Source organism: Harmonia axyridis, chromosome 1, assembly GCF_914767665.1.
Source record: "Harmonia axyridis chromosome 1, icHarAxyr1.1, whole genome shotgun sequence".
Taxonomy (NCBI): domain Eukaryota; kingdom Metazoa; phylum Arthropoda; class Insecta; order Coleoptera; family Coccinellidae; genus Harmonia; species Harmonia axyridis.
This window is the reverse complement of record NC_059501.1, coordinates 21,686,219-21,699,892: the sequence shown is the minus strand read 5'-3', so window position 1 is coordinate 21,699,892 and position 13,674 is coordinate 21,686,219. Positions and strand designations below refer to the sequence as shown.

General features: G+C 31.1%; 1 protein-coding gene across 3 annotated transcripts in view; it reads left to right on the top strand.

Annotated features, from left to right (window-relative positions):
• The first annotated feature begins 483 nt into the window (after positions 1-483).
• The window catches only part of LOC123688747 (insulin gene enhancer protein ISL-1), a 78,412-nt gene continuing 65,221 nt past the window's right edge, over positions 484-13,674 (top strand). Inside the window, exon 1 of one of the 3 annotated variants that reach the window (XM_045627396.1) lies at positions 484-614. Coding sequence is in view for 2 of the 3 variants with exons in the window: in XM_045627394.1 (XP_045483350.1) it covers positions 8,504-8,636 (133 nt within the window). In the remaining variant the exon portion in view is untranslated. Of the gene's footprint in view, positions 615-8,260; positions 8,637-13,674 lie in introns of those variants that run through there. The other 2 variants (XM_045627394.1, XM_045627393.1) reach the window with 2 other exon arrangements.

The window sequence follows — 13,674 nt, the reverse complement described above, 5'->3', positions numbered from 1 at the left end:
ATGTAGACTTTATATTGAATACAGAGTGAGTCAATAGTGCTCGGTCGGTCGATATCTCTTGGAAATTTTGGGCTAGGAGAATGATTCAAATTTTGACGGAATCGACAGAACTCAGTGCATTAGCTTCAATTATTTTTGAATCTACAGGCTGGTCCGAAAATGGAGAAGCCTAATTTTCATATCATAATCATAATTCTGGTTTCGAAATGCCCAACTTGTTATTATTCATCTGCGGTACTTTTTAAGGTACTTTTTACTTAACTCTACTTTATACTTACTGGTAATGTCAATTGAAGATGAGCCACACCAAAGAAATCATCAAAATATTTGGAAACATCCGTTTTGACCACCTGAAAAAACAGAAACATAGTTCGAAATGACTGCTTATTTGCATCTGAAAAAGTCTCATCAATTTTTATCGCTTATATGATCTGCTCATATGTCTGCATATGAGACCGTTTCAGCTGAAAACATGCAGTTACTTCGAACTCTTTCGGAAATTCAGATTATGTTCCTGTGTTTTCACGTGGTCTTCAATTCATTTTGTCCAAATGAAAGATTTCAAATATTTTGATAATTTCTCTGATTTGGCTCATCTTTCATTGATTTTACCAGTAAGTATAATTGAGTAATCATATCCCTTTGAAATTGTATCTATGCGTGAAAAGTATAGGCACTGCCAGCGTCAGTATACAATGCGAAGCATTTTGAAAATTATTGAATTCAGGCACAACATGTCTAGACAAAAAAAATGAAGACTACTCACAACGCTATTCGACAAGCAATGCGATGGACATGCCATTCGAAAAAATTGACTTATCGAAATTTTTTCAAAGGTGATTTTAAAAACATTGGTTGTCAGACCCCCTGTAGAGTGATCCGTAAATTTGTAGAAGACTTGAAAACTGTTCAGGAATGCAAAGAAAAATAATTTGTACAACTATCTCGAACGGTTTTCAAGATATGATCTCTATAGTACCATTATAACCATGAAATTTTTCGAAAATACTAAAAAAACTACCACAGATGAATGATTACAAGTAGGGTAACTCGAAATAAGAATTTCATGGAGATTATGAGTATGATTAAAAATTTCCATTTGTAAAAACAGAGTGGTATCGTGTTTCACCAATTTCCGACCAGTCTCTAGAATAAAAAATAATTCAAGCTTATGCACTGAGTACTGTCGATTCCGTCAAAATTCGAATCATTCTCCTTGCCCAAAATTCACAAGAGTTATTGACCTATCGAGCAGTATTGACTCACCCTGTATAAATTATTTTATAAATATATTTATTAGAGATAAATTATTTTTATCAATGGTTTATTCAGTTATTTATGCAGTTTTTATGCAAAAATATGAATACATTATATTTTTCCTTATTTCATTCCAAAACACAGAAAAAACAATAATAAATTGTTTATTTTTTTTGATGTTCCAATATAAAAACATCAAGAGCAATTTTCCTTTTAGTCACACTGCTGAATGGGTAATCGAATTGCCTTTAATTTGTAATATCTGCACAAAGTACAATCCATATAAGTATTTCCCTGTATGTATGTCGAGCAGCGCAATAATTATTATATGTAGGTAGGTATAGATGTAGATAATAGTGAAATAACATTAAGTTACAAATTTCATTCTAATTGTTATATTAATTTTTTGTTTGCATAAATGATCCGATTAAAATATGTTCCCGCCAATGTTTCAGAGAACATATATTGATATAATTTTAATTCATTCATAATTCGTCCACCAGCACAAAAGCCACTGAAAATTGGTAGTATATTCGACACATAATCAAATATTGCTGCCAAACGCATCGAATTTAGACATGGATATTGAAATTACATTTCATAATATTTCAGTAAATTGAAATTAATGACTCGCAGTATTCGTTGAAGATTTAATTATGGTGTACTAATGAAGGTGAAAAATAGGAAAATAATAATCAAGAATTTTATGTGAATTATGTGATTTTATGTGCTTATGGACGAAATATGAAGATGAATACCTCCCAAATTATAAACATTTTGCTGTGTACTGAGTAGGTATATCAAATAGAATAAGATGATAAGTTATAAGTAGAATACGAACACAAATAAAACTCTTGCACGCAGGCAATTACGGAAACATTGGGATTTTTCTTCAATATTTTGCTTGAATTTTTTATGGTTCTGATGAGTCATCAACAAGATTTTTTTGTAGACAACTTGGAGTTGATTGTACAGGGTGGGCAAATTTTTATGTTTCAGCACTATAACTTTTAAATCAGAGGAGATAGACAAAATCTGATACCCGAGAATAATCCCTCCTTCTGAGAAACTTACAAGAGTTGTGTTCATTTTTAGCCACCTTCTTTTGTTTTCGAGTTATAAGAGAAATTTGATAAAATGGCGACATCAAAAAAAAATTATATCTCCGCTGAAGATAGTTTGAATGGGAATAATAGATTTCTGTGCCATTTTTTGAAAGCTCAATTTCTCCTGATTTAAAAAAATATACAACATCGTATGGTTAATGCTAATATAAACCATAGAAAATGGTCAAAACTCTTTTTTCATCTGAGATTCTCAATATTTCTATAGTTTCAACTATTGATATGCTAGAAGAATTTAGCATCGTATAATAACCACAGCTCCTTCTATTAATATTTTCATTTCTATGTTTTTCCCTCAATTCGATACTATTTCTTCTTTGTTCTTTCCTAATTAAATTGTTGAGTTTAATCATATATGCATTATTTCATTATCCATTTCAAGTAACATATTATGCTATTTGAAATGTATTAGCATTTGGCATTCATTCTGGAAAAATTTGTCAATTTTTCTGTGCTCATCAATAGTTGAAACCACAGAAATATTGAGACTCTTTTATGAAAAACAGTTTTTGACCATTTTATATTATTTATATTGATACAAACTATAGGTACATAATGTTGTATATTTTCGAAATCAGGAAAAATTAAGCTTTCAAAAAATGGCAAAAATCTAGTGTTCGTAATTAAAAATCCTGTTGAAAAGATGAGCACGCCACTGGATTTTACGTGAAGAAGTGCCTGTATAATGTTTTTATTTCACTCAATCATCATGACAAGCGGAGATAAAATTTTTTTTCGATATTCGCCATTTCTACAATTTTCGTTTATACCCCGAAAACTAAAGAAAGTGGCCAAAAATGAATAATACTCTTGTTAGTTTCTCAGGAAAAAAAGATACCAAGAATGGGGTATCAGATTTTGTCTATCTCCTCTGGTTTAAGAGTTTTAGTGCAAAAACATCGGAATTTGCCACCCTATATACATCTCCCAACACTCAAGATTTCAACACAGTCGGATCTGATGATAAAATATTAGTTTCATTACTTTCCTCATTTTTTTTTCGATATTTTGTTTGAATTTTCTATGATTCTTATGATGCGATCAACACGATATTTTAATCCAAGTTTGAAACTGTTATTCTAAGTCTGGTTGCATGATGGCAACTAGATCAAAACTTTCGTCTCTGAAATCTCATAATTTTTTTTATATTCTTCTTGAACATATGGAATCGATGTCGGAGAAAGGAAAAATGTGAAAATATCCTTGTAGAACATAAATTGCAACTGCTGTTTGTGGCATCATTGGTTTCATGAAAACTGCATCACTCCATATATACCTACTATATACTCAGAACGAGCAACCTGTTGAAACTACGAATTTGGGACACCCTGTATTACTTAACGCATATCTGAAAGAACAAGTGCGCAAACAATTAATGTAGGTCATTGGCTTTTCTGAATTTTTCTTATCTCGTCATATCTTTCACTCTTCACTTACATAATTGTAGGTATCAACTAATATAGTGTAATCGATATTTAGGTAATAGATTCTGCAATTGTCATCCTATTACAACGACTATTTTCTAACATTTCAGTGTGAATATATACAATAGGTTTACGCTCTTACAATAAATCATTACTTGAAGTTGAAGTAGAACCTCCATAAAATCATTCGAAGTACATTTCAATAATCACTTCTCACTATGATTTGTAATATTTATAGCTAGTGATATATATACACTTATGGTTCTTGTATTATTTTTGGACTGACACTCTCGTGAAGTTGAGAAGTTAGCAGTCATTAGGCACAGGAGAATCATTAAATAATGGTTTCCTATACCTGCCTGATGGTACACGATAAATAACTAGTGTTACATTAGCATGATATCTTCCATTGATATCACTTCAGTTTGCAATTTTGTTAACAAGAGATTAAGCATGACTTAGAAGGTGCTTGTTGTACGCCAATTCAGAATCCGTAAAAAAATTGGTGCGTAACGCTCATACCCATGGGCGCCCGCAGAAATTTTTCTCAGGGGGGGCAAAATGAAAATTATTGAAAAACGATAAGGCGTCCATGATTGTCATTGAAAATCGGAAAATTGTTGAGAATCCATTACTTTCTTTTTTTCCTTGCCCTTTGTATTGAGAAAGTAATATTGAGAGTCTTGTGCTGAAAATTGAGGCAATCAAAATCTCATGGGGGGCCATGGCCCCCCCTGCCCCCTGCTGCGGGCGCCCATGATTGTACCTACTTTTAAACCTACCTATATAAACATCATAAACAGTTTCACACGGCAAATCAACCAGGGGACTATATCTATGTTAATCTGTGAAATCCAGAAAATTAATATCTATATTCAATGGCCAAAAGAAATATCTGTTCTAGGTATTTGAGAAAATGACTATACAGGGTGGTTCACCGCGATGGCCTCTTAGACGTTTATGGAAAAATAATCGTAATTTTGTGCTGAAAATTTGCTTGTTGGGGTTCGAGACAACATTTTTCTCCCTGAAATATTTTCAGATCTCTACAGGAGGAGGGGAAAACCTCAATATCATGAATTCGACTGTTTTCAAGTTATGAGAGAAAATTGGAAAATGTGGCGTGAAATGAAAAGTTCCCATAACTTCTTTAAGTATTATTGCTATTACAATAATATACCTACTACGGGCACTTTCTTCAGTAAAATTCATTGGGGAAATCATATAATTATTATTGCCATTATAGTTTTATAGTTCGTTATAATACGACCTTGTGTTTTTTAAATGTAAACCATAACAATTTCTATAAGAAATGAAATCGCTTAATTTTTTCCTTCTCAAAAATATATAACATGATATATAGATTTCTTATAAAACTACCTATTTATATCATCAAAAGTTTCAGTTTCACAGGGCGAATATAATATATTATAGTATAATAATCTATGAAATTAAGATAATTAAGATATTCGGTGTCCACCAAGGATTCAATATCGTTAGATTTTCCCCGCTGGTCATTTGAAGAACAACATTTATTAATTTGAAAATGTTGAAAAAATCTAACTGTGATAGAACTGGTGAACTTGGTGGCTACCGAATATTTTAATTATCTGAAGTTCACAGATTATTATAGATAGGCAGGCACTTGGTGGATTTGCTGTGTGAAACTGAAACTTTTGATGATTTTTATAGTCTGAAAAGATATTTATATATCATTTTATATATGTTTGAGAAGGGAAGAAAATTGTTATGATTTACACAAACACAAGTTGATTTTATAACTTCAAAACGAATGGCAATAAAAAATAAATCATTATACCAATGGGCAATGGATTTTAATAAAAAAGTTGCCTGTAGGATGATTTTGTTTCATACTTATAGCACCAATATTGAAGAAGTTATGAGAACTCTTCATTTCAAGCCATTTTCCAATTTTTTCATATAACTTAGGAACAGTTGAATTTATGGAAAGTAGTACTCAATAATTTCAAATTTCTTGAAATTATATACGGAACTTTAACATTTTGTTGGGTTCAAGAGAGGAATATGTAAAAGGTACAAATTTATCGCCAACGAAATTGCTATAACCCATTTATTGCATTAAGTATATAGGTAGATATTTGTCACTATGCCGGTAGATCCCTCACTGGGGCATCCGTCAAAAAAAATATTTTTTTTCGGACACCCAGGATCGTGAGCTGATTTTAGACGATCCACCCGGTATACTCGTTTGATTCTAGGAGGGGTACTTCATATGACTATTTTTCCTAGGACCTACCGTTTGGCCCCTGCCCACATGCATGAGAATATTTGATGCAAATAAATTTTCATTGACCAAAATGGTTGAAAGAAAAAGAATCAAAATTTCTATCATTAAAGAAAACATTCAATCTCAAATATCGAGATAATAACTAATCAAATATCAAATATGAGATTGTGACCCTCAGTAGTTTTTCCGTCGTGGTACTTTCAAATTGCCCACAGAGGAATGAGGAATGTCAAAATAATCCGCAACACCCCGTATACTCGAAAAACGCGAGGAAAATCGAAGGTTTGGAAGTTTTCCCGGGGCTTTGAGTAGATATCGAGCGGGGTCTTATTCTTGTCATTTTTGCTCTAGATTGTCCCGTTTAGGCTGTGATTTTGTATACCTACATACTTGGATTCTTAACGGAAAGGCTTTATATAATATCTATATAAGAACTCGCTCTGCTCGCCGAATCTATATAAGAATTATTTCGTTATCCAAATGGAATGAAAGAAGTGAGTTTATGGTTATTTTTCTTATATAGAAGTTCATTCATAAGGTTGAAATGGTACCTACATCTAACGCTTGGAAAAAGTCGATACTTACCTACTTATTTATTTCTTGAAATCGGGTACCTACGCACTTTTAATTATATATTTTTAAGTTGTTTGAGTTTGATTTCTCTAGTGTATGATCTTACTTATTGATTAAATATTCTTTTTATTTATTTCCCAATTTCTATTTTTTTTTACTTCATAGTTATAATTTCATTATTTTTTCAGTTCACATCTCCTTGCACAATTTCAGTGTGACCCGATTTTTTTCTTGTTTACAAACTGTTTATAGTCCATTTATATATCCTTTTTGGCTGTTGCCTTATATAAATAATCAAATCAACGAATATTATAATCTATCGGACCAGTCGGATCATTTATTAGATATCTACCATTTCATATTGTTACTTTAAAATCAATTTTTTATTCTAACTTATTTAAAGATTTTGGTTTACGGAAGGTATTAATTTGGGTATCTCTAAATAGAGTCTCATTCTGCCTAAAATATGAAGTCTGAACTGTAGGTTATTGTTATCGGAAAATTTCAACTTTTCATTTTATGATTAGGTACCTATATGAAGATTTGAATCGAAACAGGACATAATTTCTTCTTCAGCCATTTTGTGAAATGTTATTTAGTTGATTCTTGATTTTCTTACGCACGATGTCAATCGATATTTGAACAAATCTAAGTTTTTGAAATAGAATCACCATTTTTATCGATACTGTTCCCTCTGTTCCTACAAGCCAACATCGAACGAAGTGGAAAGCAACAACAAGACAGTTTTCTAAATTGATAATTAATTGGCACTGAAATTGAACCTTTTTATTCCCAGTAGTCACCATCAGAATTTTAATAGAATTTTCCTCGTGAGAATTTCAAAATTTTGATACATTTCCAAATTGTGTCTGGAGCCCAAAGATTTAAAATTTATGATCAGATGCCTATCCGACAGGCAGAAGTGTAGTGTATACCTAGTTATAGTAGCTACAATAATAGATAAGCTGTTTTCCTATACTCACTTTCATTTCATTTTTTTTTGGTTGATATTATAATAATAGGTGGTGTAAGAAGTGTTGAATGAACCCCCGAAAAAAAAACTATCTCCCGAAATCAAAATTAATTTTTGACTACCCTCCTAGATTGAAATTAACCCCCCCCCACACCGAAAAAAATTTCAGGATTACACAGTGTAATAATTACAATCTATTTATATTGCAAAAACTTCCAACCTTATTATCCACGATAAATTACGAGTTCATTATCAATTATCATTAGGAGCAATTTTCAAATTATCCTTGTTGAGAATACTTAATTACCTTACAATCTAATTCGCCAATTGAATACAATGTACCAAAATTCTTATTTCCAATTGTACATACTTTTCACAGTTCTTATAGTGTACAAATATAAATCTTACTACCTAAAAAGCTGGTGTATTCGCATTTGTAGGCGAGAGAGGGGGAAACACGGAGTGATTATTGATTATCCACCTTCCATTTTGTGCGGCCCTCTGCCTCACTCCCGTGAATCCTCACCAATCGTTCAAGGGAACGATTTCAACATTGGGGAGGGGCCCCGATCGCAACCAAACAAACACTAATAGCTTCACGATCTTACCCGACCGAGCCTGACTTGATACCAGTCTTTCTAAAACTTCGCAGTATAGCGTTAGTGTCGGTGCGAAGTTCACAGATCGCTGCTATCACCGCTGAGTGTTTTTTGAGCACACCCGCTCAGACGTTTATTGGGTTGCGTTCGGGACGTAAAGGATTACCTTTTTTTGTGGACTTTGGTTAGCTATGTGGACAGTTGAAATTTAGGTTTCGAGTTATTTTGAAGTGTTGAGGTACTAGTTTTTTCGTTTGACGTGCGGTTCAAGACTAGTGGTTCGTATGGTTATGTCAGAGCAAGGTGGACTGGCCATGCACCAGTTACCTATGCATCACAGAGGGTTGGTGCAACCTAGTTTAGTGATGAACCCGCATCCCATCAATGAATCTTGTTCTATTGAAGCATCGCAGAGCAGTGAGTACCTATTACCATCAATTTCTTCGTAAATACTTGAATATTTCAAATGCAATGCACTATAGTCAAGGCTAAGAGGGCTCACTGATGTCAGTTGATGATATTTGTAATAATAATCACTTCCAACTAAAAGAATTTTTTAACCCTATACACTTACCTCTACCTATACCTATTAACATAGGTAGGTACTTCTATACGTCGGTACACTATATGGGTACTATTCAGAATAGGTATATACAAACCATAAGGCCCATAGAATTCTGTAGGCGTGAACTAAGTACCTATAAACGAAACAATAGATAGTTTGGTTCTTTAGATAATTATGTATAGGGATACTAACACCATCACGAATAGTGTAAAATCGGAGACTATTAGAACCTACCAGAGGTACCAAATATTATGTCTATAAATTAGGTGTCTTTCACGAAGTGTTATCTAATGACAGTAAAATTGAAAGTAGATAGGCACCTTGCAAATATTAAAACTTACTTGTCAGCGTTTGAATTATGGATACCTACCTATAGTTTAGATAGGCCTACCTATAGATAAACGGAAACAATTACAATAGATATAGTTATTAGGTGTATAGGTATAGCTTGAGGGCTGTTAAAAATAATGTGTTGATACAACTAATATAGGTAGTAGCTTTCGTTATTTTGTTAGTCGGATGAAAATTTCAAGAAAACAAATGAGAATAGCACTGACATTTTGCGAGCTTGTTGATAATTATGATCTTGTACGAAATTTCGCGCGTAGATTTTTTTTTCAATATATGTAGATAGGTACTTAATGCATTCTTCTGGGCCTTAATCCGAAGTCAAAACTTCATGCTTTATGCCATGCCATGAAAATATAGACAAACGTGATATTTTCAACACATGTCATATACTCAAATTTTTGGAACAATTTTCTTTAGAAAATGGGAAATCAATCGAAATAATTAGTGCTTGAGCAATAAGTATGCACCTTTCAAGGTTAGATTTCTGCTTTTTCGATATAGGTATGTCATTATATCTATAACGGCACCGAATCATATCTACTTAGGTAGAGGAAAAACCTCGGGAAAAACATGCTGCATTCAAATTAGTCTATATTGACTGAAACCGATTTACGTATCGCGATTTACAATTACTTAGCTATAAAAAAAAAGGTCATGAAATCGACATTGCACAAAGTTACACCCTTTTTGCATCTCCACCCAATTAGCAAATAAGTACCTAACCGAGAAAACAAAAATTAAATAGTTCTCCAAAAAATATTTTGTGGTTCATAGCGTCATCACATCACACATCATCACAAAATTCAAAAAACTTATTATAGCGACATCTATTATAGTTATCATAATGCATAAGATATGAAAAGATCAACTTACCAGGAAAAAACACAATTGAATTCGTACATCAACGAATAAAATTAATACAGAACTTATTAGAACATATATTTGGTAGGTAATTAAAAATAAAATAAAAACCAAATAAGATCAATTTAGTGGGGTATATGAAATAACTTGAGCGAAAACTGTCCTTTTCTTTATATCAGAAAGATTTTCAAAAAAATTAACCTTCAAATGAGCTGTCATATAAAATAATCCCATCATAAAATCTTTTCGAAAATTTTGAAAATTTCACATAAAAAAATAATAATTGTAAGTTAACATTATTCTTCTTACGAATGAATCACAACGAATCCTTAATAAAATAAAAAAAGGCAGATAAAATACTACTATCAATAATAAAAATCAACCTACAGATAATTCAGCGAATATTTATTTGATACCTACATACAACAATAAATTTAAGAAATCGTTTGTACATCTAAGAACGTTAATTTTTTTTCTATATCCTCATAGTTGAATGATTTTTTAATGAAAAAAAAATCGATTGAATTTCAGCTGTCCTGATAATTTGTCCAAACCAAAATTGATTACTAAACAATAAAGTAAAATTGAAAATAGTAGGTTTATATATGTAGATATATCATAACCAAGTAAATCTTACAGCGAGTCTAATAGTAAAAAGTTGCACGTATTAGAGGTAGAAAAAAATTATACCTACTATGAAAAAGAACTGAGAACTTTTTTTTTCATCGAATATTATACCTACCTTTATCTTAATAAATACAATTTATCCTTATTTCCACTATTGGCAACTAGAATAACTTGTATTTAATATAAATTGAATGGATTTCCACAAAGTAAATCAATTATTAATTATAAAGGTACATATATGTATAATACATATAATTCAATTCTAATTAAATCATTTGAAAAGAATGAATTGAGTAATTGGTCTGTATAAATTTACATGAGGAATATTTTAACTTTATTGGACAACTTGTAACATACAATATAGAGTAGAGCTTATGAATTATTCTTATATGATTACAAATATGAGGTTGTTGAAAATGCTCTGATTATGATTTATGTGTGTGTATTTATGTGTTTTTTTTACGAGTTAACTGGCGTTATTACATTCATTATTTGATATGCATGAAGATATTTCTCATTAAAACATGAAAAAAATAGATTAAGTGACCGTTGCGATTAGAAACGATTGCAACTATTGTACAGTTAGAGTTACCTAATTCAATCTATTTGTCTTAATTAAATTACCGTCAAGATTTTATAACTTTTTTATCTGGAATTTTCAAATCTTATATTTGTTTTCTACGAATTTCACAAAGTTTGTTGAGCGCCATGGGTTACTTCGCTTTTTCTTCAATATTTACAACATATGGGCTATAGTGTGTCCCAATATGGGCTATAGTGTGTTCTAATTTCTATATTAAAAATTTTGGCCTGAATATTATTTTGGTCTTTCTCCCAAATTATTAAAAAAATACTTTTCTTCAATAATAGAAGATACTACATATATGTATAGATACCTCAGTAGATACCTACATACCTATACAATATAAAATCATGAAATTGAAAAGTTTTGGTATTGACTTTTTATTTTTCACTTGTTCCTGGAATGAACCGGCCCAAATATTTGTAGTTTTTGAATTTGCAACCTAGAGTGGCCTCAAACGATTTTGTTCGACTCACTGATGAAGAATTCGAGGCCAAAATCAATTCTGCTCGTCTAGCTGAGCGGCCATCGTGTAGATTATATACAACTTTCGAACGCAATTAGCTCGACTTTAAATTTTCAGGCTAAGATCAACGAAGAAAAAAGAAGAAGATTGTTGATGCGTAAAATCCGTTTTATGATTCCGAATGTTTAACATATGAAAGTTTGTTTCCTCAATAGCTATAGGTACTGCAGCGGTGAGTTGTCGAATATTAACGAAATTGAATAAACTAAATATTTTATATTCATATATTTTTATTTATATCAAGTGCTTCATGAATAATGAATAGTTATAGTAATAATGTTTATTTCATGAGTAGTCTACATTCAAAACAAAATACAGTCATTTTACAATGCAAGAAAATATTGAAAGAAAAAAAAATCGTGACATGAAACAAACAGAAATGAGTGATAAATAACATTAGTATTAGTAGCAAGAGAAAAAAGAAATTACGCATTACAAAAACTACAAATCATGGAAAATCGACTCTGAAAATGTCTACATTGTGAGTGTAAGTGCAATGTGAATTTGTGAACCAACTGAGAGTTTATGAACCATTTTAACGGAAAAATAAAGTCAACAGTTTTATAACCGCGTGTGAAACTTAATTTCAAAAGGAAAGCAGTAACCAAAACAGAATGTTGAGTATTTGGGAGGAGAGAATACAAAATTATTAAAAATAAAACCAAATAATTTTACCTATATGTTATAGAAAAAGCGTTGTTTTGAAATATCCACGACTTATCTCTCACAAGAAATTGCTTCATGTAGATTTACATAGAGAGATAAGTAATTTATATGCATCGGGAAAACTTAAAAAATTCGCCAACAAAAATAAAATGAGAAAAAAAGAAAATATTCTCCTCGAAAAATATTGAAATAACTAATGTTTCCATAACACTCAAACCTGCATCAAAAAGAATGAAAATAGGAGCTAATACCATAGAAAAATCTTATATCAAAGAAAACAACTAATGGCACATCCAGGGGTACTCGAGGGGGTACCTAAATACGATAATTACTCCACCTCGAGAACTCGTCGAAATATCCATAGCCGATTATATTCTTTTGTAACTTTTGTCATATCAGAATATTTTTATTCATCTTAGACTCATTCTCTTTTAACTTTTTCTGTCAAATCGAATTTTGAATTATAGGACTACACACATTTTGAGTTTCAGTCACTTAAAATCTAACCTATTCTAAATTTTCTTTAGAATCTATAGGGATAAATATATTTCAATGCTTATATAATACGTAACGTAACATAATATTATATAATACGTATTTTTTTATACCTAAGAGGCAGTTTGTGGTTTATATATGATTTGCGATATCTGTTGAATTGATAAAAGAATATAAGAATCCTAGTAGTTTTTATATATTTTTTTCAATTAATAATAAAGACGCTACAATAGCAGTATTGAAAAGAATTATCCAGTATTTGTAATTTTTGTGAATTAATGAAAATAACAAATTACTTTCAGGAGCAGTGAAAGTGTTTTTCAAGAAATTTGCCCGAAAATTTTTTTGCTTACCACCTTAGATCGGAAACGCTTGCTTTGAATTTTGTAGACTGAAACCCTTTAGAATAATTTCTAAAATGATTTTACCGCGAAATCGGATTTTGAGTAGGTACCTATACAATTTTTTTAATATCGAATCATGAGCCTTACTATTTCTAATTCCCTCTCCGCTTAATTATATTTTTAAATTGTTATTCGTTTTGAAGAGTTGGTTTTGATATTTTTTAAAAAAGGGAAATACTAAATCTTGTGTCAAATGATTAGTGCTTTCGATTCATGTGTGTATTATTAAAAATAAGAGACTTTGGTCAATGATCATTGATAATTTTTATTTTTTACTCGTTTTATACACTGTGATAGCTGTGCATGAAATATAATATAAATTATTTGCTACAAGTCATTAATCCTACTAAAACTTGGATCTTAAATTTCAAGGAAAA